Below are 25,412 nucleotides of genomic sequence, written 5' to 3'. Positions count from 1 at the left end.
ACTTTAAACATTCAACGACCGCTTCTGAATCTTGCAATATTAACTGAGCCAGATAGTCTCGATTCTCGATTTCCATTGGAAATTAAATACGGATACTGGTAGCGATATCGGTCGATCGTAACGCTTCCATCTGTTGGATTAAAGGATCGGGTTCTACTACCTCCTGGCTACCCTCGAGAGCGAATCAATGCTGATCATTCGATTTAATCCGTTCCCAAAGAACGTATCTGTATGTCCTGTAAAATTGGATGGTTTCTTAAGATACGAGTATATTTAACGCCTTCAGTTGACATTCAATTAACGCTCGCATTGCACACATTCCTATGTTTAAAATATAGGCTCGATAATTTGTAAAAGTGAATGTAATTTCTAATTTAATAAGAAAAAATTCTTATTAGATCATAATATATGATGTCATGTTATTACATATGATATATGTTAGGCTACGGTTCATTTTGAAAATAGATAACTCCGTAAAGTTCTTATGGGATATCAGTTTCAAGTATAATAAAGAGGACTATAAAAATTCGATGATCTTAAATAAAATTTATATTTACACTTATTGCCAATTATAGAAAACGATGCCCAATTTCAAAGTACATGAAAATTGAGACACAGATGAAAATAAAAGGAAAATTACTTCATAATCCATTTGATAGTTTCATAAAAACTGAACAGTTGTTATAAAGACATTTTACAGTTAAGTTGTGGCATATGAAATTGACGATTCTGAAACATCGAGGGTCTGGCACGAATTGCTGACATAAAAAAATAACATAAAATATCACATGCTATATCAGTTTGAAGTTCAAGTACGTAAAAGTTTTAGTACTATTTTAAATATAAAATGATTGTACTTATATTGGTATTTATGTCGATTAATCGATTTCAAAGCGTCTGTGAAACAATTTGATGACCACAGTAAAGCGCTAATCACCTGTGGAAGACTGTACAGGGTGGCTCACCACATTTTGTCATCTAGATTTGCATCATTATTATTACTCATAACGAACAATGTTTCAGATGAAGTTAAATGGTTTAGAGAGGGGCATATGCTGGTGGTATATTTTTTTTGTAGGTGGATGTGTAAAGGACATATGAAGGTCATTAATTTTTTTTTTAAATGGGATCATATATTTTTTATTGCATCAGCTGATACTCCTTCATATTCTTTACAAAAAATTAATCTATTTATGTGAAAAAATCATTAGTTTAGGAGATATTTTAATTCTAACTTGTTAGGAAATCGTGACTTTCTGATCAATATTATAAATTGCCCTAACTGAACAGCGAATATTTTTCTACATGCTTTAAAAGGTCATGTGTCACCAAACGAATTGTGAGTTGTTGTTTTTTTTTGTTACGCAGTAGCAGTGAAATTTTGTTTTTGTTACGTCTCTAATACGGTGAATTTGACGATAAGGTGAATTATCACTTCATAATAAAGTATTCGAAAGAAGAAAAGATAGACATGTTATCAGTTTATTTTGAAGCTAGGAAAAGTGCTACACATGCGGAAAGATTATACACTACAGAATGTTAGTAAGTGATTAATTTCTTGATTCAGAAAGTGCTCTGATGCAAATGGTCGCCACATTGAACGAACCTTTTCTGTAAGTAGACATTCAAATTAAAATATCTCCTAAACTAATGATTTTTTCACATAAATAGATTAATACTTTTTGTAAAGAATATGTTGGAGCATCAGTTGATGCAATAAAAAATAAGTAATTCCATTTAAAAAAACATTAATAACCTTCATATGTCCTTTGCGCGTCCACCTACAAAACAAAATATACCACCAGGATATGCCCCTCTCAAAACCATTCAACTTCATCTAAAATATTGTTTGCTATGAGTAATAATAATGACGCAAATCTAGATGGCAAAATGTGGTGAGCCACCCTGTATAAGGTTAGGACTTAATATGTATATTAATTCATGTGCATTTATTTATTAATTTCAGTTTCGAAGGTGCACGCCAGGTTTAGTGTTAATATCACTAATAGTAGCAAATGGCCTCAGTAGCTATTAGTTCAGCTATTATTAACAAAAGCATAAACTTTAAATTTACCCCTGCAATATAATAACAACTGAATTGCAGTTTAAATATAGTACTTTTCTCATATTTTTAATACGCTTAAGTTTAATTATAATTTGTACCGTTAAAGATCACTAAATGGAAAACCGGTAAGGTAACCTGTCTTTACTCGTTTTAATATTGTGGTAATTAGTTGCTTCGCACCTATAAATTTCAATACAAAAGGTTAACCAAACAAGTAAAACATGATCTATACTAACATATACTTCTGTTTCATACTGTTCTAATTATAATTTTTAGGTTTTATATTCTCGTTCTAATTTTTACATTATAATTGAGCTCTTAATGAGTATATTCCACCCCTAACAGCTTGCTAACCTCTATTGGAATCTCCAATCATGAATAATATTATTCCCGATTAACAGTACATTTATTCAGAGAAGCTGAAATGGTCAACAATAGTTCGACCTTTTACCTGAACTCAGTTAAAATTATAATAAAGCAATTTCACGCAGAATACCGTACTTACATTTGCTTAATTGACCGAATTATCAACCGTAAAAAGGAATAACGGAATCCAATTATTAACCAAGAGGAACGGTTACGTTACGTCGTATAATAACATCAATTATGGAAGCTTTAATTCGAGCCAATTAAGAATAATTTTAGGGCAGAGAACATAGAAAACGGTATCGTCCCGGTGGATAAGCGTAATAAATTGAAATACTTGGGCGGCCGTCTTTCTTTTGATCCTCAGACCATAGACTGCTCACTATGATATTCTCTCGGCAACAAATATTTTCAAAGACCTTTTTCCACTCGGTCTTTCTCTCTCATCTTTCGCGAAACAATAAAAGCCGCCACAACCGGCGGTGTATCAGGAACAGGAGGGGGAGAGAGGGTTTCATTTAGTTGAGTTCTGAAGAAAAGAAAGGGATCTCATTTCAAAGTACAAGCTCTTTACGCCTTTGGCTTTTCCGTCTTCAGGGCCGTAGGGGATCTTGCCAAGGATATGCATAATGCTTTGGAAGACTTTTTCAGTCGGGACCACGTGATACAGCCTTGGAAATATATAAGTAATTAAAGCTTGATCAAGATTCAACGGTTGCACCGTACTTAAAGACACATGAAATCTTCATTCAACCGAGTAGCGGACATTTAGAAGTAATTTATTTCCCTCTTGATAGTCACAGAAGCTGTAACCAATAAAGATAGAGAATGATGCCTGGTGAGGCGCCTCTAATGAATGCATGTTTAATTCCTTGACGCGGTGTAAATTGAATTTTACGAACGTTCCAGAGGTATTAATCTGTCGAAGGTGAACAAGGAATGCTGATATCTGCATTCAATTTGACTTTCTATGTATTATTTGCTTCTTTGAGCGACGTTCGTGAGTTTCGAGCGTGACTGTAGTTAACTGCCTGATTTCCATTATGAAAATTAGATACATTAATTATTGTACAATCGGTTTTTCGGTTCTGATACCAAATTGCTAATTACATTTTTAGCTGGTAGTTATCACTGATGTTTAAATTAGTTTTGAATATTCGATTGCTGTGGATTGAATGTCTAATTTAGAAATAAAAGTCTGATGATGACGTAAAAGTATCATAAAATATTGACATAAAATATGTGTTGCAAATATCATAAAATAGCATATATATGGATATTAAATAGTCATAAATGGTTTCAGAATGAACTGCTGCATATTGTAGATTAATAAGCACAATTAATAATAATGGAAGTTTGAACATTAATTATCAACAAATAGTAGAGCTTCATATTGACCGACATAACTTTCAATTTGCAATAATTTCATGTTATTTGGTTATGTCACATTTTAGAGGTTCTGAAATTGATCACTTAATTGGCAATCGGCCATTTTATGTCATAAATATTAAAGCGATGTTTCTGTACTCATTTTCATGGAGCTACAATTTGCAACTCAATGTAAGCGGTATTTTATGATACTTTTAAGTTAATATTCCCAAACTTTTGATGGCATTACGTTGAGGTGCAGTGATTAGAATAATTTTTCAAATTTTTTAATTTATTGCAAGTTGTCAAATTTTATGGAATATTAATTTTTAATGGGAAAAAATTTTTAATTCTCAAACTGTCAAATTCCTGAGTTCCTAAATTCATAAATCTTCACATTTTTAATTTTCAAATTCTCAAGTTTAGGAATTTAGGAATTTAGGAATTTAGGAATTTAGGAATTTAGGAATTTAGGAATTTACAAAATTCCAGAATTCCAAGATTCCAAGATTCCAAGATTCCAAGATTCCAAAATCCCAAGATTCCAGAATACCAAGATTTCAGAATTCCAAGATTCCAGAGGTCCAAGATTCCAGAATTCCAAGATTCCAGAATTCCAAGATTCCAGAATTCCGAGATTGCAGAATTCCATGATTCCAGAATTCCGACATTCCAGAATTCCGACATTCCAGAATTCCGAAATTCCAGAATTCCAAGATTCCAGAATTCCGAGATTCCAGAATTCCAAGATTCCAGAATTCCAGAATTCCAAGATTCCAAGATTCTAAAATTCCAAGATTTCAAGATTCCAAGATTCCAAGATTCCAAGATTCCAAGATTCCAAGATTTCAAGATTCCAAGATTCTAAAATTCCAATATTCCTAAATTTCTCAAATTCCCTAAATTTTCCGAATTCCCCCAAATTCCAAATTTCTAAAATTCCCAAATTTCCAAGTCCCCTATCTGGCGTTTTCCCTAGCTAATTTCTAATTACTTCATGCTTCTGTAAATCCAAACTCCGCGAGAAAGGGAATATTACCAACGGTCAAATTACACAGTGATCGAAAAGCGAGTGCATAATTTTAGGTACAAAAGATTGGTAGAGATTTGAAGCTTATCAAAGATTGAAAGTATTTTTCCATGACAAAGAAAAATGTAAATTGGGCCATCAGCTAAAATTGCAGTATGTAGATCCAAAGAATATGCAAAAATGTGTTTTGATGTAATTACTCTGTCAAGAATTATGTTTCTTTATGCTTCAACACGAATATACATCGCGTTAAAAGTACTTTTAAGTAAAGTTTAATTAACTCTCTTTAATTGTAAATATCTCAGCAATTTTTATATTAATTTTCAAAGGATTTTAATGTTATTACCGTCGAAACTGTTCTAATTAATTTTTTTAAAGTTATGTCTGTGTTTGATGATGTAAAATTGTATTCTCAGAAAATAGTATAAAATAATGTTTAATATAAACTGTCAGATTATAAACATTTATTTATTGAAATATTTTAAATTGCCTATAACTTACAAATTTATCACATATGATATAATAATAAGTCAAAAAATCATCATGTGTGACATAACATGATGCATTATTACAAAATTGTGTAATTATGTATTTAAAAGTATGAAATGTCGTAGGATTGAACGAAGATCACAATCGCAATTATTTATGCAGAAACATAACTTTCATTTCTTTATATTATAATTTCATTTTTATTCAAACTCATTGCATATAATATGAAACACTTTTTCAGAGCTTGCAAAAAATAGATACGTACTTTTTTCCAACGAAAACGTTGGTACATAACAAAATTAATTAATCAAATATTCAAAACCATTAATTCATTAATGATCGACTATGCAAAAATTTAAGTAAAAAACTGTAAAAAAATCTATGGTAAAAAATATGAGCAGTTGTTATTGTTGTTATTGATTTTCTTAGCGCCTCGATTGCTCATTGCCCTAGATGAGTTGTAAAAATGGTACCTGAACTAAAACGTATAAAAAATTTGTAGAAAAAACTGAAAAAAGCTTCCTCTTTATTGCAGTGTTCCATATTAGGCAAGTTTCTACATTTGGCACCGTCACTCTTTGTTTAAAAAAATTTACAATGTGTATTATTCTCATGAGACATAAAAGAATTCATCTACTCTACCCGTTGCATAGCGATTTCTTCTGGCAACAATATAACATAATACCGCACAGAATTTTCAATTCATCTTCTACAATTTCTTATGCATATTTCCAAGTTCCAATACCATCAATTGAATTATAAGTAGAAGGAATAAAATTTCCGTTGGATTTACAGAGCTTATGAAATATTTCGAAACATTTTCAGTTAACTGGAATTAAACTGCGAACCGTGAATGTGGAGAATGATAAGATACCATAATGCTTTTAGACAGCATCAAATATGTATTCAAGTTCAAATGTCATTTTTAGGTCGATATCGATACAGTATTGTTGTGTGTTGCAGTTATTGGCAGAATTGGGACAAGCAGCTGATATTTTTATCGGTTATTGGACGTTACCTACGTATCAACCTCTGTAAATATCGCATTCGTCACTAGATACTTATGTACACATCTGAAATTGAGATACCTGCATACTTCAAAAGCAAACTGTTTAAATATGTTAGATTAGGATACGTTATATTAAATATATGAAGAAAATCAAATATGATTTACTTATGAATATCAAAATGGCACTCATGGCATTTGAATTTGATTAAATTGTTGTATAAACATTTAACTAATATTGTTAGTACAAAATAGCTTTTTCTTTCAATCGGATATTAGTAATTAATAATAAAATTTGACCATTTTTGTTAAATTACTTAGTTAACCTAAAAATGATATGGTGGAAAAGGAATATTGAATTTGAGGTTAGGTGATATATACTCTAATTAATTTAAAACAAGAAAATTATAAATGAATATTAAATAAATTTTGTATACATATGTAGCTATACAATGCAATATAAAAAATTTAATACAAAAAAGTCATTTTTAGAAGCTATTAGTCTTTCAGTATCGGCGATCAGTACATGTAAGGTAAAATGGGGTAAGTTCGTAAACGGGGCAAGTGCATGTACAGGCTATTTTTATTACAATATGAGCGAAATTTCTCCATTTAGTACGTTTGTTTCCTTCTTTTGTTTCACTATATCCCCTTTTATATTTCAGCTAAAGTACATGTTTGCAATATACAGTACTTGCATAATGCAGTAAAAAGCATTTTATAGCATATTTGTTAATAATTCTGCTCTTGCTCCATTGCACATGAAATAAAGTTTCAAAGTATTTAACTTCAAGTTACGCTCTTACCCCATTTTCGGGGAAAGTGCAGAGTAGTTGACATTTTAAACAATTTCCTATCAAAATCAAAATGTACAAGGAAAATTAAGGTCCTAGTTAATATTAATTAAATAGTAGTAATTGTGCAAAGCGTTCGATATCGACAGCGTTAAGTATTTACATAGCAGACTGAAAATACTTACGTTTAAATACCAACTTTACAAAAACCAGTCTGCACTTACCCCACTTCACCTTGCAATTATATATATAGGTATAATATGTATCTGTCTCTTAAAACATGAACTATCTTATAACTATTGCATTGTATAGTTACATATGTATACAAAATGTATTTAATATTCATTTATAAGTTTCTTGTTTTAAATTAATTAGAATATATGTTACCTAACCTCAAATTCAATGTTTCTTTTCCACCATAGTGTTTCTAGGTTAACTAAGTAATTTAACAGTATCATGTTGCTTTTAAATATGATTAAGACAGTCCATGTCTTAAGGGAATAAAAAATTATTACTCTAATATTTATGGAATAATTTTCATAAAACTTTAAACTGCACATTAGTCCAACAATTACAAAATATATAATTTTGTAATACTCATACATTGATACACCATTTTAGTTTGAGAACATGAAAGAAATATTTATATAAATATTTTCATCAAACTTTCAGTTTTGAATTAATATACCAATATTTCTAGTTTGTATCCATGTTATAAAATTATGTCAAACTTTAATTTTGAAATTGTGTCAAACTTAAATCGCTCAAAAGTAGATCATTATTCGTTATAATTGGATCAGTCATTTTGTGTTAAGAACATTGCATAGTTAACATAATTAATTTTGTTAAATATTAAACTATAAATTGTATAAGTGCTTTTTATATATACATATATATATATTGAAATACATGTGGGATCCTATTTGTTTGACTGAATCTTCCTAAAGGATATTTCAGGTTGAGGATCCTCGAAAATAAAATAAAACTAAAGATGAAGGTGAATAATCGACACACTGAATATGAATAATAAATGTATATATATATTTGAAAGAACAATTAACGTTGTGAATGCTTTCGATGCTGGACAAAGACTGTCCGTGCTACGCGCCCTGTTCGGCGTTCTTTCTCCCGTCGATCGTATTTTGTCTTAACATAATTTTTCCATTACACGTGTCGCACGCTTCACTCCCCACATACATATATTCCCTAAATTCCCCAAATTCCCAAGTTCCTAAATTCCAAAATGTCTTTCATCGCCAAATAACTATAAAAATCAGCTATAAGAAAATTGCAAGTAATTACAAAAGTTTCCTTTTGGATTGTAGTCTGTAAATAACAGAACGTAACACGGTTAATCCCTGTAGTCTGTGTTTAACGTTGAACTAGTTCGATTCGACGTGGAACAGAGCGAAGTGATCGTGAAGGAAAACGATTTTGGGATCCAGCTACGCTCGCCCTATTATTCCGGCGATAATTTAAGGGCAAGGGGTTGATATATAGGTAGCGAGTTTATGTGACGCTATTGTCTCGGGGTACTGTTATTTATGGGAAGGTTTCACCTTCCAAAAACGGAAGATGCGTGTTCCACGGGCCGTGATGCGAATAACAATCGCGCTAGGGCAGTAATTAAGGATTAGCGAGGTGATTAGCGAAGAGCCGGTATTTAAATCTCACTGGAACGATCTGGCAAGTGAAATGTGTTCTGGCTCTTGAGTCGAACAACTGATTATCCTTGTTGGAGATCCTCGTACGACCTTTGAACCTCGTAACCATAATTGTTCAAATTTTCTATTTCTAGTAATTAAAATTTTATGTACTGCAATCTTCTTATTCCTACAAATTAATGTCAGTTGGTTTATATTTATTATATTAGTTTGATTGATATTTATTTGAAATTTACTGAAATTTGTTTGCTTTTTAGTTTTAAACAAATTTCAAACTTATTTGTAATTTTTTATTTTTATATTTATAATCTTTAATTTCTAGTATGAACTTATTTCTAATTCTTAATTTTTATAATAGTAATTTTTTATTTATGCAGTATGAATATTTTTCTAATTTTTAGTTTCTATATTTGTAATTTTGGATCTGTAGTTTCAAGCAATATTTTTGATTCAATAAATAAAATTTTAGAAAATGCAAAATTTGCTCATTTCCTCAACATTTCAACTATCAGAATTTTGTTTATTAATTACGTATATTAAATTAATGTTAATACAAATTGGTAGTATAATAATTATTATAATGAAATTAGAAGGCTGAAATTAGATACAATATTCTATAAATATACGATATCGTTTTAACTGAATGCTATGCATTATTAATTAAATACAGTTTGATTACAAGGTACAAGATAATTGAATTTATCTTTCTCCCATATTTCAACAAAATCGTTCCATTATTCAAGAAAGATAAGAAACACGTGTGATTTAATTTTCCGTAAATTACAGACCTTGTTAATTCTATTATTTATTATTTATGTTGGTTTTTTTATGTATGGAGAAAGTATTTATTAGTTTAGTTTAGTTTATTAAATATAGATCACTTGTACATATATTTTATATAATTCTATACATAATTTTGTATCATTTTATGTGATTATATTATAAAATATATTTATGTATGTATACATATATTTCTATAGTTAATAAAGTTACACATATTGTTGTTTTCCAACGACGTTCATAAAAGATTAATTTTTTTTTCATTGACAAATATATAATATACAATGTATATTAATATGTATATTAATATACAGATAAATCGAAACAGAGTATAATTTTCTGTCAATTTTCTATTAAAACAAAAACAATTACATTACATTTTAAAAAGAATTAAAAACCATTCGAAATTCCGTCACATCGCGACTGAAATTGTAAAATGAAAGACAATTTACGAAAGCAATATACATTTTTATCTGTAAAAAAATATTCTGTATTATTTAAAATTCTCATTATTTCTATACGGAGTTAAAAATATTGGTAATTAAATGATATCAGATATTTAAGTGCCATAATAATTCTAACCTAAAAAAATTCAAATGCTTCCGGATGGTAGAACGTAATTGCAGAGTTTTAATGGCACGTTTACACCGTGTTATATTGTAATTCGAATTAGTAAAGCTGTTACTAAAAATAACTTTAGTACAGTCTGAAGGACGTTGAAAATACGAAGAGCAAGAATTATTAAGGGCAATAATACCATCGTCAGTTTCCAGATCCTAATCAAATTACCGTAGGACTCGCTGGATAGAAAACTAATTGTAAGAGAATGTCGTCCAATTAACGAAAACGATTTATGGACAAAACTTTTAGAAGACCTAAATCCCGATAACATCTGAAATATTAAGAAAGTTAATTCAACGGGGCATTCGGAATCGAAGATAAGGAAAAACATAAAACGATTTTAAGAAATTATTTCTATTACGCGTTGATTAATATGCCATAATTTTAAATGTAATTCTCTAATGGAAAAATACTTGGGATAATAACTGCACGTTATAAATATCAAGTTAATTGTGTTCATAAACTAAAAAGTCTCTGTTTATTTATTTAGGTATTTATAATTCGACATCAGATACGCAATGGAATTTTTCAATTTACTCGGTAAAATTCGATTTAGTTTTCTGCACAGCGAAAGTGGAAATATTACTCCATAAACTATAAATTTATTTCTTCCTCGCGAAAATTTTTATTGACGATTCTTAAGTATACCGTGTTAGGGCATCGCATAAATTTTAATTAGGATTTATCTGTTTTAAGAGAATCATGTAAAGAGCCTATTATAAACAAATTTATTAAGTGTTTGAAGCTGCATGCAGGTACATTGTCGGGAAATATGGCAGAGTTAAATTTGTTGCGAACAAAATTAAGCTAGAGCCCTCGCGAGTTTAACATAACAGTCGCAATTAGCGCTAAATTGCAGTCTGTTAAATATACAAATTCGTAAACTTTCAAATTACTCTATTCTATACGAAAATTGAAAATAAATTAGTTTTTATGCAATTAAAGTTTCTGAGAGCTTGTATTAAACATTATTAGTAAACATTTTTATTAAAATTATTTACAATTGATATATTTTCAAATAATAATCTATCCAATATTTATTAAAACTGAAAAAGAATTACCTTTCTATAAATCAATTTTTCAATTAACTATCTACTAATACTATTAACAAAAATTTATATTAAAATCGATTTCAAAATTGTTTGTTATAAAAGCATGATTTAATTAATTATTTGTCAAGAATAAAGAGAAATTATTTCTACAAATTGCAAATTTTTAAGACACTTTATAATTGAAAATGGTCTAACTTTAAATTTACCTGAAATTACATTAAATAATAATTTTCGGAGAATTATTACATTATTATGCAAATCAATACAGTTTGAAATTTTTTAATGGTTCTTTTAATTATTTTTGATATGATAAAATCTTTCAAAATCTTTCATTTTTGCAAAAATTTCTTTTTATCAGTTGTTAATAACAGAAATCCAAGCAGAAGTTATATATCCTTATTAATATATTTTATACAACCTTATATTTTGCATAATATCATTTTGTTGAAAAATACATTTATTGTTCAGTTCTGGGAAATTACAGAATGTACCATATAATATGTACAGTATTAAAGTCGACACAATATTGTGTATACAATATTAAAATATATACCATGTTCCATATATAATATTAAAATGAATACAAAATTCCATACATAGTATTTGTATATCATATTCTATATACAAAATAACAAAAATATCAATTTCAAAGTACATAGCACACGTCATATATAATATTAAAATACATATACAAAATATTCCAAACACAGTATTAATATTCCATACACAATATTAAAGTATACATACATATATTGCATTCCATGTACAATAATAAAATACATACCATATTCCGTATGCATATAACATAAATGCACTATCCCGTATAGAATACTAAAAGTAGTACCATATTCCACATATAACATATACACTACCGTCCATTAGTATCCGGACATTTGGTTTCGTTACATAAAACATAGTTGAACTTTGTACGAAAGGCATTTAGGGTTATCATATCATTTGTAATAATTATTATTATCTTTTTTGAGGTAATAGAATTAATTTTTAAGTACAAATTATACAATGAAACTGTGAAAGTAAAATTCATGTCCAAAAGTACAAAGTCCAAATTTGTGAATCTAATGAAACGCTTTCGAGTCTAAAAAAAATTTTACTTTCTACTGTGTTTCATTTCTATGGTGTAGAATGCATTCAGAGGGTTCTTCGATATGTTTCAAGTGTTTGTAACTGTTGGTAGATGTTTAGGTTCCCTCAATGGAGATAAGAATGGAAGTAACGCTACGCACTCGACAGTTTCGGCTTAGTTCGTCTGTAGCTTCTTTTCCATCGAGATATGAGTTCCAAACGAGAATTATCAATCGAAAAACGTTCCAGTATTCTGACCTTCGCAGACAAAAAATCGATTTTAGTTACTGTTGCAGATACTTGAATAACTTTCATGCAACGTGAATGCATATTTCGCTTGTGTCCGGATACTTATGGACAGTAGTGTACATTCATACCCTATTCCATATATAATATTAAAACTAAAACCATATTCCATAAACAACATTCAACACAAAAGTTTTTAAATTATTTAGCATATTATCAAGCTTCAAACTCAAAAGTTACTCCCTTTTATAGAACCTTCATATACCCGGCTATTTATCAGCGACATGGAAGAACATATCTCTCTGCAAATAGCAATTTTCTCACCTCCTAAATAATTGCTGCCTTCTACCACGTGCACCTTAACGTTCGATTATGGTAGATAATCTCGCGTGTTACCTCGGTTGACGATTAATTACATTGCGTCCGCAATAGCGTATGGGCGTATCTCGGCGTGAATAATTAACAGGTTACGCGTCTCCGTGAAAAACGGTTAATTAATGAAGAAAGTTCGTAGCAACTTTAGTTGGTCATGGTAAATGCCACTCACGTATATCACGCGTTCAGCTCACAAATCCGCGTTTAACACGCGTCAAATTTTTCTTTCCTTTTAAGCCGAAACGCCGACGAAACGGACGAACTTTTCAGCCCGTTGGCGATAACTGAGCCGAGAATTCGCCATGTCTTTCTGTCACGACCCCATAAACATCGCCATGGGCGTCGACATTGCATATTCAGCCTTGGTAGCATAAACAGATCCATCAAAAGCAAATAGTTTGCTTTAAGCAACTTTGGATTTAGTTCGGAAAATAGGGACGAGGCTATGAATAGATTTATTTATTTAGAAATTAGAATTTATTTATTTAGATTTAGAATTTAGAAATGGTGTAGAAATTTAGGGGATTAACTCACTTATTTTTTAACTACAAGAATTTAAACTTAGGGGGTGAAGCTGAGCTGGTAAATTAAGGAGGTAAATAAAGTCGAGGTTTAAAATAATAAAAATTTAATAAATGCTAGTAATAATTTTATATTTCAAACACAATGTAGTACACTACAATTTTGTTATTCATGTTTGCAAACTTTTAATAAGAAATGAGATAGACTTAAACTAAATATAAAGTAGACTAACTTTAGAATTACATTATCTGCAATTATAGATTACATTAGATCTGTAAGTACGAATAAACATTATTCAATTTTCCTTTTTGGAAGAATATTCTATAATTATTAAAACACTTCATACATAAACGTAAAAGTTTTCCGAAACAATATGGCGAAAGTGTAACATGAATTGTGAGGTTAGGATACCCCAATCGATTTAAAGCAAGAAAATTAAAAATAAATATTAGAGTAGTGTGCAACTACAAAACTTGATCAAAGCAAATATTTGTATTTGCTCGCAAGAATGCAAGAACAGAATACGAGTCTAATGTGATAGTACGTATGCAAACGTGGCGTATGAGGATTCATTTGTCCCTGCACGGTTCTCGATCCGAACAAATGCGAAGATACGAGTGCGAAACTTTCTACGTTCGGAATTTAGCGTGGTGGAAAATAATCCGGATAATCTTGTGTATGCCCATTTGGCGGTAAAGCTTCGAGTCCTGAGCCATTAGGTGTGAAAAAGAAGTAAACCACATAGTTCCCTGCGGAGATATTTAAAAGTCGACGCCAATGTCGCAACTTTTTTCCTGTCCCTTTACGCGAATTCCCCGGTAATCCCTAGACCAACGTTGATGCTGACGTAGCTTACGCGAAAACTTTCTTAAGCACTTGTCCGTTTAAGTTATCATAGGATAAGTGGTTGCTGCTTAACTCATCCTTGAAAAAAAGGAAAAGGGGACGCAGCCCTCGCTCGAAGGAGCTGTTCCTTTTTCTCGTTTAGTCGAAAGAGCTGCTTAAACTGCCGAGGGTGAGTCGTTTCGGATTTAGGGTTAAGCAGTTAATTATTGAAACTTTTTTCATAAAGCATCTGGTTATATTCTTAGTATGACGATCATCACTTTATTCTTAACCGTTTCTCATCTTAACCGACCGTGAAACTGGTGATTAAGGTCGAACTTGTAAACGTTCCTGCCTTAATCCTGATTTATAAAAGGTGTTCAAGATGGGATGGGAATTCAAGAGCAGTACTTATTAAAATGAACAAACATCTTAGCAAATATGAGAATATTTACTGTGGCAGGTATTTTGAATTTTTATGTTGGAATTTGCGTTAAGGTGTTGTGTTATAAAATTCCAAATAATCAGCTTACCTTCTTGTGGAACTTTGAACTTAATTTGATAATTTTAAAGTTTTTTAATTTTAGAAATTCAGACATGTGGAAATATAAAAAGACAGCAAATATCGAATTAATCTTAATTTTCAAATTATTAAACTGTCATATGGAAAAGTTTGATCATTTTGAAATCTGAAAATTTATGTATTTGTAAATTTGTAAATTTAGTAACACAAACATTACGTATAGGAGTTTGGAAATTAAAATATGTGGAAATACTACATTTTTAAATAGGCACTTCTAAAAACCACAAAAAGTGTTTTGGGAGCTTAAAGAATTGGGAATTAAAAATTTTTAAAATACTTCTAATATTAACATTTCTAAATATTCAAATTATCAAATCATCAAATATTCAAATTAAGAACATGAAAGAGTACAAATAGCTCCTAAACTCATAAAAATATCAATGTGAAACTTATTAATTTTCAAATCCCCAAGAAAGTCAGAATTTATAATTGCAGAAATGTAGAAACGTAGAAATTCTACATTTCCGCGCCGGAAGTACTTTTTCAATTTGCCTCAAACTGTTTTACTAAATCAAACAGAAATGTCCGAAATGGTCCATTTACCCGAATTATTTTCCTGAAGTCAATCTGCAATTGCTTCCGAAATTCAACAATTCCGAAAATTGCTTAGCGAACGGAGAGAAAGCTTGAATTAAGCTGTTATAACTTTTGTCGATAGTTTTGAAGTAGATCGTTTTTTTAGCCTCATTACGTAAAATTTCTAAAATCACTTCTTCGAATCGAAGTTGAATCGAATTTCGATTGTTGAAATAACCTATTCGGTGAAATTATATTCCCGGAAGTTTATCTCGGATGGTTTCTAAAATTTGACGATTTTGCTGGAAGTTCGCCACTTGTGCTAAACGCTGAAATTATTTTAGGCCACAACAACAGTGGAACAGTAACATCAATATTACAAATTCAACAGCTTTCATCAATCAACTCGTTGAATAAGCCGTAACATCGCATAAGCTGTATGTTATTAGAAAGTTCGTGGACGTGGTTGTTTGGACCATAATAGCTAATGTTCGATAAGTTCTAACAACGTTCCCCATACGTTAACAAGTTTCGAGGCTAATGTAATCCCAACAGCAGTGCGTTTTACAGATCCAATTAATTCGAACATTAGATCTGATCGAATAGCCAGACGGGTTCTAACGATCCTTGTCAGTTCGGAAGCAGAAGTTTGAAATTCGAGTAAATCGATCAGTTGAAACCCTTATGGAAGTTCTATAATTCCATCAACTTCAGAAATTACGTGTCAACGTGTTGTGAAGATTATATTCGTTTGATGTCACAATGGCGCTATGAACATTTGAAAACTCTTTGGACAGTTGCTTGATTTCCTTTTTTAAGTTTTCTAAATTTAAACTTTTTGATTTTTTAATTTGATTTTTCTATTCTCAGCGTCATTCCACGCCGAATCGATCACTTTTGGAAATCACCACCTCCGATTTTGCTCTAATCGAAATATGTTGTAATCCATGTGAAATTGGGGGGGTTTAAGTCATCATTTTGCCGGTTTCGAATTTGTTAAGGAATGACAAGCCTTCAACTTAGTACACTTAGAAATTTTTTTCTCAGAAATTACTCAACCGATTTAACTAAATTTTCTTTTCACTTTATTCATAAAAGATTGGGCTATTTTAAAATATTTTTTTTTAACTTTGTCAATTTGTTATAAAATGTTGGAAAATTTTATGAATTTCCGAATTTGACCTTACCAAACATTTTATAATCTAAAAAGGGCCATATAGTGAGACTCGATATGTCCCATATACGTTCACAATTACTTATCTATTAAACAAAAACCAAATAATTCCAACTATATGCAAATGCCAATGAATTGAAAATTTATTTCTTGGTAAGAAATCATATTATGTTTCTATAATAATATTATGTCTTCTATTTGCAATTATACCACTATTTCAAGAAAACCATATTCCATCTCTATTTCCGCAGCCTACGGATAAAAGAAGATTTTTAAAAATGAACGAGAATCTTCCGAGCAATTTTCTCAATGCTGCACATTTCATAAGGGGTTGATTTCGAAAGGTTTGAGTTTCGTGCTCCTCGCTCGGTTAGAAAGCATTAAACGAAGCTTAGAAAGGGAAAGGGGGGAAAATGGCGTAGAAAATGCGTTTCGTTCCGCAAGTGGATTTCACGAGAAGTCTACTTTACTACTCGACTTCGGACGCAGTGTCATTCGACATTAGAACAGGGGATTTGTACGAAGAATTGAATGGCTGGGTGAAAATTGATGAAGAGTGCTCCGCTACTCTTTTCGACTTTGCTGTTCACGTATTTTCACGGTACATAAATTGCATCTGACACTAAGAGCCGTACATTCCGAATACTTTTTTGGAAAGTTACTTAAGTTCTTCTGATCATTGAATCGTTGAAGTTCGCTGAATTGAACTTCAGTTTGAGTGACTGTGATGCAGTTGCAAGCATCAGTACAGGGTTTTCCTCACTTGACTATTTTAAATATCTTGCTTATTTTTTGTGGTAGAAGAAAATGTTATAGGAAAACATTATTTTGTTTGAACTACTATTATGGTAGTGAAGAAACTTTTCTCAAGGCCTTTTTTTCCTAGACTTCAAGAACATTCAAGCTCTTACACGAATCCAATAGTATATGACCGTCACGTAGCCTTGAAGTACAACATTATACATATAATATTATATAAATATATAAAAACTAGATAACTGATGGACAAAATGAAATAAGTAATAAAATGATTAACAAGGGAAAATTTATTATAATAACTGCTCCAAATGTTCAGCAAATAACACAAAATTTCAGAACAACTAATGGACGAGTCATATAACTTGTTCATTGGTGCACAAGCAGTACTAATACATTCTTTCACATTTTCCAATGTTGAGATGTCGTAAACTAATGTTATAAACTACTGGTTCAATCGCATCCAAAAAAAAATCTAAACGTGTATGATTTGGTGAACGCACAGCCATCATTTTAAGCATTTGCTATCATAAAATTACCTCCATTTAACTTTTCATTAGTTATTTCACTAGTTATCAACTATATGTATAAGCAAATATCTAATAATAGGCAGATAACTGCATCAGTCATCAAGTTTTTATAAATTTTTTGTATTAACAAAATTTTGCTGATATATTCTTGTGGGCGCCACGTTACGCTGATGTCAGCCATTTTGTTTTAATACGTCATACGTATACCAATTGTACTATTATTTCCAGCGTGATAAAAATTAAATAATATTTATAATGAAGCAGTGAGCTATTCTTTTCGTGCTTATTTTAACTTCATAAATTAAAAAAATCTATAATTAAAAATCTAAAATGTTCAGCTTCAGTTATTGATCAATTAAGGAGACTATTCAGTATTATTTAAAATTGCATATTATACATTTTTGTACGAAAATGCATATGAATAATTGCTGCTTCATAATATAGTGTTTATAGTTCGAAATACTATACACAGTGACTGATTAATATTAACATGCAGTATTCCATCATTTAGTATATATTTTTGTATAATTAAGTGAACGCATTTTTTATTATCATAAAATGTGTATTCTTAACGATACAACAACTTCAAAAATAAATAAAAATGATTCATTTAATTTTAATTAATTGGCAGGACAATTGATATATTTAATGTACTATTCTTCTATAATTTACATAAATTGTTATATATGTTAAAATGCAAAATATGTTTAAAAAAATGTACGTAACACAAGAATGAGGCACCCCTCCTGTCTAATTGCATGACATAATCAATTATCAGCTATAATTTTTTAAAAATAATTTTATATTATACACGTCCTCTAATAATCCTTGTATATGTTACCGCAGTTGTAGCAGGAATTTCGCCGATCAGCAGAAAAAAAATAAAAAATTGGCATAGATCGTACAAAATAGTAGCCGGCAGAAAAAGTCACATCGTTTTGTTTCCAGGTGTTCGCGGACTTACCAATGTATCTATCGATATTCCATTGGCCGTAGCAGCTGGCTCGACCGTCAATATGACCTGCAGATACGATCTACAATCAGAGCCTTTATACACAGTGAAATGGTACAAGGGTCCTGAATTTTTTCGATACATACCGAAAGAGATGCCATCGTTCGCTGTTTTTGGAGAACTGGGTGCCAAAGTCATCGTAAGTATTTATTTTCAACACTTTCACGTCGTGTTTGCGAAGCAAACACCCGTTACAACGAGCGAACACGATAGTTTATGGAGGCACTTTAATAGAATTGGAAATGAAATTTGTTTGCGAATAAAATAAACTGTAACGTTGATAAATAAAAATTAACGTTATATCGTTTGGCAAAATATTCATTTCATTTTGTTAGAATTTTTTAGTATGCTTGAATGTTTCATTCCGTATGTATGAATTTTTCATTATGTTCCAATGTTTAATTCAGTGTATTTAAATTTTTCATTATGTTTGAATGTTTAATTCAGTGTGTTTGAATTCTCCATTGTGTTGAAACGTTTAATTCAGTATGGCTGAATTTTAATATATGCAATTATTCTTTCAATTAAAATTTTATATGAAATAAAATGAAGTATAGAACTGATGTTAGATATTCGAAAACAAAATGTGAGGTGCGAAATATGATTTAAAAAATATGGAATTGAAATGTATTGTAGGTTTAATTTCATTATTTTGCAGGTATGCTCAGAAAGTTTCAAACTTCTACAACTGTTCTGTAGAAGTTCAAATGTTTTTATTGTGCAGTAAATTTGTAAAAATATGTTTTAATTATTTTATAAGACAGATACATGGAAATTTGCTGCAAGGGTGGATATAGAATAGTCTGTACCTGACACTTTGTTGAGAATGTTTTCTCAAATGGTCAGATTTGTTAATTAGTGAACTTAGCATGTTCAAATTTTCAAATTGTAAGTTGGAAAATTTTGAAGTTTCCAACTTTCCTAACATCCAAAGTTCAACATTTGTAGTCTCCATGTCGCACCTCCAAATTTTAAATCCCAAAATTTTCAAATCTTAAATTTATTAAATACTCAAATTATAAAATTTGCAAGCCTTTAAATTCCAAAATTTCTAAACTCCTCACTTCCTAAATTCCTAAATTCCCAATTTATCCAAATCCCCAAATTTCCAATTTCCAAAATCCCAAGATTCCAAGATTCCAAAATTCCAAAATTCCAAAATTCCAAAATCCCAAGATTCCAAGATTCCAAGATTCCAAAATTCCAAAATTCCAAAATTCCAAAATTCCAAAATTCCAAGATTCCAGAAATCCAAGATACTAGAATTCCAAAATTCCAAACTCCCAAAATTCTTAAATTTCTAAATTCCCGAATTCTCCAAATTCCGAAGTTTCCAAGTTCCAAGATTCCAGTATACCAAGATTCTTAAATTTCTAAATTCCTAAATACCTATATTATCGAATTAAAAAGTTCCCCATCTCCCAAATTACAAAAGAGTCAATATCCACATGCTCGAATTTAAAATTGACAAGTTTCTTCATTTTAAGTTTCCACGTTATTAAATCCCCAAATTTTCAAATTTCAAAATATCAATAGTTAAAAATTTCAAGGATCCAAATATTCACTTTTTCAAGTGTTCTAATTTCCAAAGTTGCAAACCAATTTCCATTTCTCAAATTTTCAAATTTCCAAAGTTGCAAACCAATTTTCATTTTCTCAAATTTTCAAATTTCCAAAGTTGCAAACCAACAAATTGTTATATTTCCAAATACACAACTGTTCAGGCCTTTAAATTCTAAAATTTACTCCATCGTCAATAATAAAAATTGCCACACACAATAGACTTATTTATATTGTTTTAAACTTCACTGAATATGTCTTAATTCTATTAGGATACAAATATTACTTATTCTCATTAAATAATTAAAATTGTATACATGTCCTATACTAAGCTTAAAAATATTTTGTATAGAAAGAATTGAAAAATAAATCGGTGTAATATTCATTCCACGAAGTCATTTAATTTAATTAAATTGTGGTTGCACGTTCTTTCCAAAACCTTAAAATCAATATCGTTTATTGCTTCGCTTACCACAATTCAGTGCATTTTTTCTGCAGTTATCAATTTTCGATAATTGATTTTCAATCGTTCGTTCTATTTTTCAATGGTCAATTTCTAAACATTTTTCAATATTTCAAAAATTCTTTTAATTTTTCTGTTATTTGTTGTAAATTCAACTTTTCCAATTTTTCATTAAATTTTTCAATTGTCAGTTCTGCGTTCAACTTACTAAACATTGATACTGTTTCTCAATTATTCATTTAATTTTTCAGTTACTTGTTGTCAATTCAATTTTCACCAACGTTTCATTAAATTTTTCAATTACCAGTTTTTCATTTAATTTACTTCAATTATTCCTTCAATTCTTCAACATTTAATTTTTAAACATTCATTCTGTTTCTCAATTATTCATTTAATTTTTCAGTTACTTGTTGTCAATTCAATTTTCACCAACTTTTCATTAAATTTTTCAATTACCAATTTTTCATTCAATTTACTTCAATTATTCCTTCAATTTTTCAATATTTTATTTTTAAACATTCAACCTGCTTCTCAATTTTTAATTCAATTTTTTAATTACTTACTGTCAGTTCAATTTTCCCTAATTGTTCATTAAATTTTTCATTGAATTTTCTTCAATTATATATTTTCAATCAATTTCACTTGAATTGTTTACCGCATTTTTGCATAATTCATTTTTAATATGCAACTACTCAATTATGTATTCAATTTTTAAGTCATGTACTCTCAATTTAATTTTTTGCATTCATTTTTCTTATCTTTTAATTGCAAATTTGTATTATAATCACTTTCAATTATTCATTCTACTTTCTAATGATCAATTTTCAATTTAATTATGTTCTCTTATTTATTCAATTTGTTAGTTATTTGCTCTCAATTTAATTACCTAGATTCATTTGTCCCATTTTTCAATTGCAAATTTATATTATAATCGTTTTCAATTATTAATTCTATTTTTCAGTTATCAATTCTTAATTTAATTTTGCACAATTAATTGTTCCATTTTTTGTTTATTTATTTTCAATAAAATTTCTTTATGATTCATGCTATTTTTCAATTAAAAATTTTTTAATATAATCCTCTTCAATTATACATTCCATTTCTCAACTATCAATTTTCACTTTAATTTTGTTGCCTTATTAATTCAATTTTTCAATTATTCATTTTCAATTCAGCTTCCATTGGTTATTTATTCAACTTTTTCTCAATGTTTAATTCAATATTCTACAATTATTTGGTGAGTTATTCATCAATTTATCAACTTAATTTTTTCAGTAATTAATTTAATTTCTATATAACGTAATTTTTTGTCTTCATTTTGTTCGTGATACGTTTGCGTTTGTGCAACATATAAATTACGGTTTAATAATACGAATAATTAAATCTTAATTAAGTACAAACGACTTCATGATTGTGTAACATTAGCGAATTGTGCGCGAATTGTTTCAAAGCAGAAACACCCTGAGAATTTCTTACTTATTAAAAGTTAGAAGGCGATCTGGTGCGAATCACGCTTTACAATCACGCCTGATGTGAAATCGTCTCAAACAGGGAAACAGAAGCAAATTTCCCAAATTATATTTCCCCAAGTTTTCTTAAGCGTTCAAAAGTTTGTTTTCATGCAATACTTTGTTCAATAAATCTACTTAAGAAATGAGAATTTGCTTACATCTGCTTTTGAAATGTATAATTAAATAAGTTACCAGTATTTTTAGCGAACTAAAAGGGAAATCCAGTTTTTAATTGGACAAACTTTCTTTTTATCCTTAATGAGGTGCTAATTACACCAAACCGTAAAAATTTTAAATTAGACTCATTTTGTTGCTTGGTTTTCAGTTTTTAAATATGTAATGTTATTAAATTTTACGTAATTTTATTACTTTTTAGATTTCATGTAAGTTTATTGCATTTTTTCATTTTTGGAAAAGTATATCTCTGAACTTTTACAAGTGGTAAAAAGATTATGTTAATTAAATATTTGTTCAGGGTTAATTTCCGTGGAATAAAAGAAGCACATAACCATGTTTAAAAATATATAATATAAAGGATAATAATACAAAAGTGAATACAAACTAATATAAAGAACTAAAGGAAAAACTATCAGTGCTACTACCGCACATCTTACTTCTATAACGGTCGCAACGGAAGTGGGAAGAACTGCACAAAATCATGGCCGAAAATCGGCACGCGTCGAACCTACGAAATCAAAAGTCTCTAAACTAATCCCATAGCCAATCTTAGAACCAAACGGACGAACAATCTTCTTCAATATTTTTCATTTAAAAAATCTAATTCTTTTTTTAAAATTTAAAATCTAATTTTATTTTATATTTAGAGGAACAGTTTTAGAGTGTCGCATGTTTAAAATATTTTAAGAAGATGCAAAAAGAAATGTTTTCAACAGTTTCACTAATTAAGAAATTTGCAATTTATTTTTGTTTGATAAAGTGCAATAATGAAATATATTATTTTATATGACATGTTTGTAACACGAGGGTTAGTATTGTAAATATAAAATATTAGAAACAAATTGTTAATCATTGTAATTTGGAAGAAATAAAAATTTATATCTTGTTCGAATGAACATAACCTAACTAGTTTCAGATAATAACAAATTTATTAACAGGACAGCTTAGAAATTTTTTTATTATTTTCTGACCTGTTTTAAATTAAATTTTCTATATTATATAATCATATAATATAATTTTAAATTTATTATTATTATTATATAATTTAATATACTATATTATAATTTACTGCTATTGAAAATAAAAAAAAGCTTGCCCAATTTATTTTTGATAACTTTTAATAACAGTGCAAATAATCTATATGTGTAATTAAACACCCTTTGTGTTCAAATTAAATATTTCGTCAAAGACTCCTCATTAATTTTTGTTATTTAAAATAAAACTTCTCCGATCTGTCATAATAATTTTCAAAGTTGCAGTTAACTTCTAAAAATCACTTTGATATTAAAATTAAATTCAAACATTTACATTAAAATGTGAATAGATTGAAGTTAACCTACATAACAAACGATCCGATAATATTTAATCACCTTTTGTCGAATATTCCGTGAAAATTGAGCTTATCCTAACCTAACATACCAATCCTATCACAACTGACTAAAACATTAAAATTTCTGTTCAGCATTCGCATTCTAATTTGCTAAAAGGGTTCACAAACATTGCTGACCAAGCGAAATGTACCGGATGATCTGGAAAGAACGTTGATCAATCGGATAGGAACTTGTTCAACAAACATTACGATGCCTTTATTGATTCGGAAACTTATTGTGTATCTTAGATATGGGAAATATACCAGCAATTGTCTTAATTAAGTAGTTGCTTTGTTAAACAGTTTTTAAACATTGAAATACAACTTATTTTTAGATAGTAATTTTCAAAGTTATGAAGTTTGGTGCTGAAACATTTTTTAATTTACCAGCTTTCTAGTCTTTCAATTTTTCCAATTATTCAATTTTTCAATTTCTCAATTTTTCCAATTATTCAATTTTTCAATTTCTCAATTTTTCAATTTTTCAATTTTTCAATTTCTCAATTTTTCAATTTTTCAATTTTTCAATTTTTCAATTTTTCAATTTTTCAATTTTTCAATTTTTCAATTTTTCAATTTTTCAATTTTTCAATTTTCCGATTTTTCAATTTTCCAATTTTCTACATTTCTAATTTTCCAATTTTCCATTTTCTAATTTTCTAGTGTTCTGATTTTCTAAATTTCCAATTTTCTGATTTCTCATTTTATCAGTTTTCCAATTTTTCAGTTACCCAGTTAGCCAATTTCTCATTTTCTAATTTCCTAATTTTCTAACATCTTAATTTTCTACTCCCTTAATTTCCGAATTTCAAAATTATCCAATTTTCCAATTTCCCAACAATTCACATTTGTTAACTTTCAAATTTCCCAATTTTACAATGTCCTAATTTTGCAATTGTTGGGGTTTTACACAGTTTATTATATAAAATTAATAATGTGTGTTACAATACGTCTTTCTACTGCAGCGTCTATACTCGCACTGCCGCCAAAATGCGCGTCTCTGTAATTCGCGACAAATGAATACCGATCTTGCCGATTCGCGACATCTCACGACATTATCACGATACTCTCACAGCAATTTTCCAATTTTTTAATTTGCTGCTTTTCTAATTTTCCAACTTTCTAATTTTCTCATTATCCCATTTTCGAATGATCAGATCAGCAGCTCCTAAATTTCTCAATCCTGAAATTCTTAAATTTTCAAATTTCCAAATTCTTCACTTTTGTTCTTTGTAAGGAGCCAAACATCCACATAAAAAGTGTTCAATTTTATATTCCAAGGTATTCACATTTTCTCCTCAAAAATTTCCAAATTTTCTATTAAATTTAACTTCATTAATTACATTAATTTTAAATAGAAAATTTAGTAAAAATGACTATTCGTATTAGAAAATGTTTCTAATTTTTAAAACTTCAATGACTACTTAACCCTTTAATAAAGTACATTTAAAATTTTCTGATGTCACCATTACATT

At 29.3% G+C, this 25,412-nt stretch overlaps 1 protein-coding gene across 1 annotated transcript in view; it reads left to right on the top strand.

Moving 5' to 3' along the window:
• LOC100878213 (uncharacterized) overlaps positions 1-25,412 on the top strand; it is a 140,116-nt gene that overhangs the window by 88,759 nt on the left and 25,945 nt on the right. Inside the window, exon 2 of the mRNA XM_012280609.2 lies at positions 18,794-18,996. Coding sequence (XP_012135999.1) covers positions 18,794-18,996 — 203 coding nt within the window. The remainder of the gene's footprint in view (positions 1-18,793; positions 18,997-25,412) is intronic.

This window comes from Megachile rotundata, chromosome 14, assembly GCF_050947335.1.
Source record: "Megachile rotundata isolate GNS110a chromosome 14, iyMegRotu1, whole genome shotgun sequence".
Taxonomy (NCBI): Eukaryota; Metazoa; Arthropoda; class Insecta; order Hymenoptera; family Megachilidae; genus Megachile; species Megachile rotundata.
Note: the sequence above shows the minus strand (reverse complement) of the source record. Positions and strands in the feature narration are given on the sequence as shown.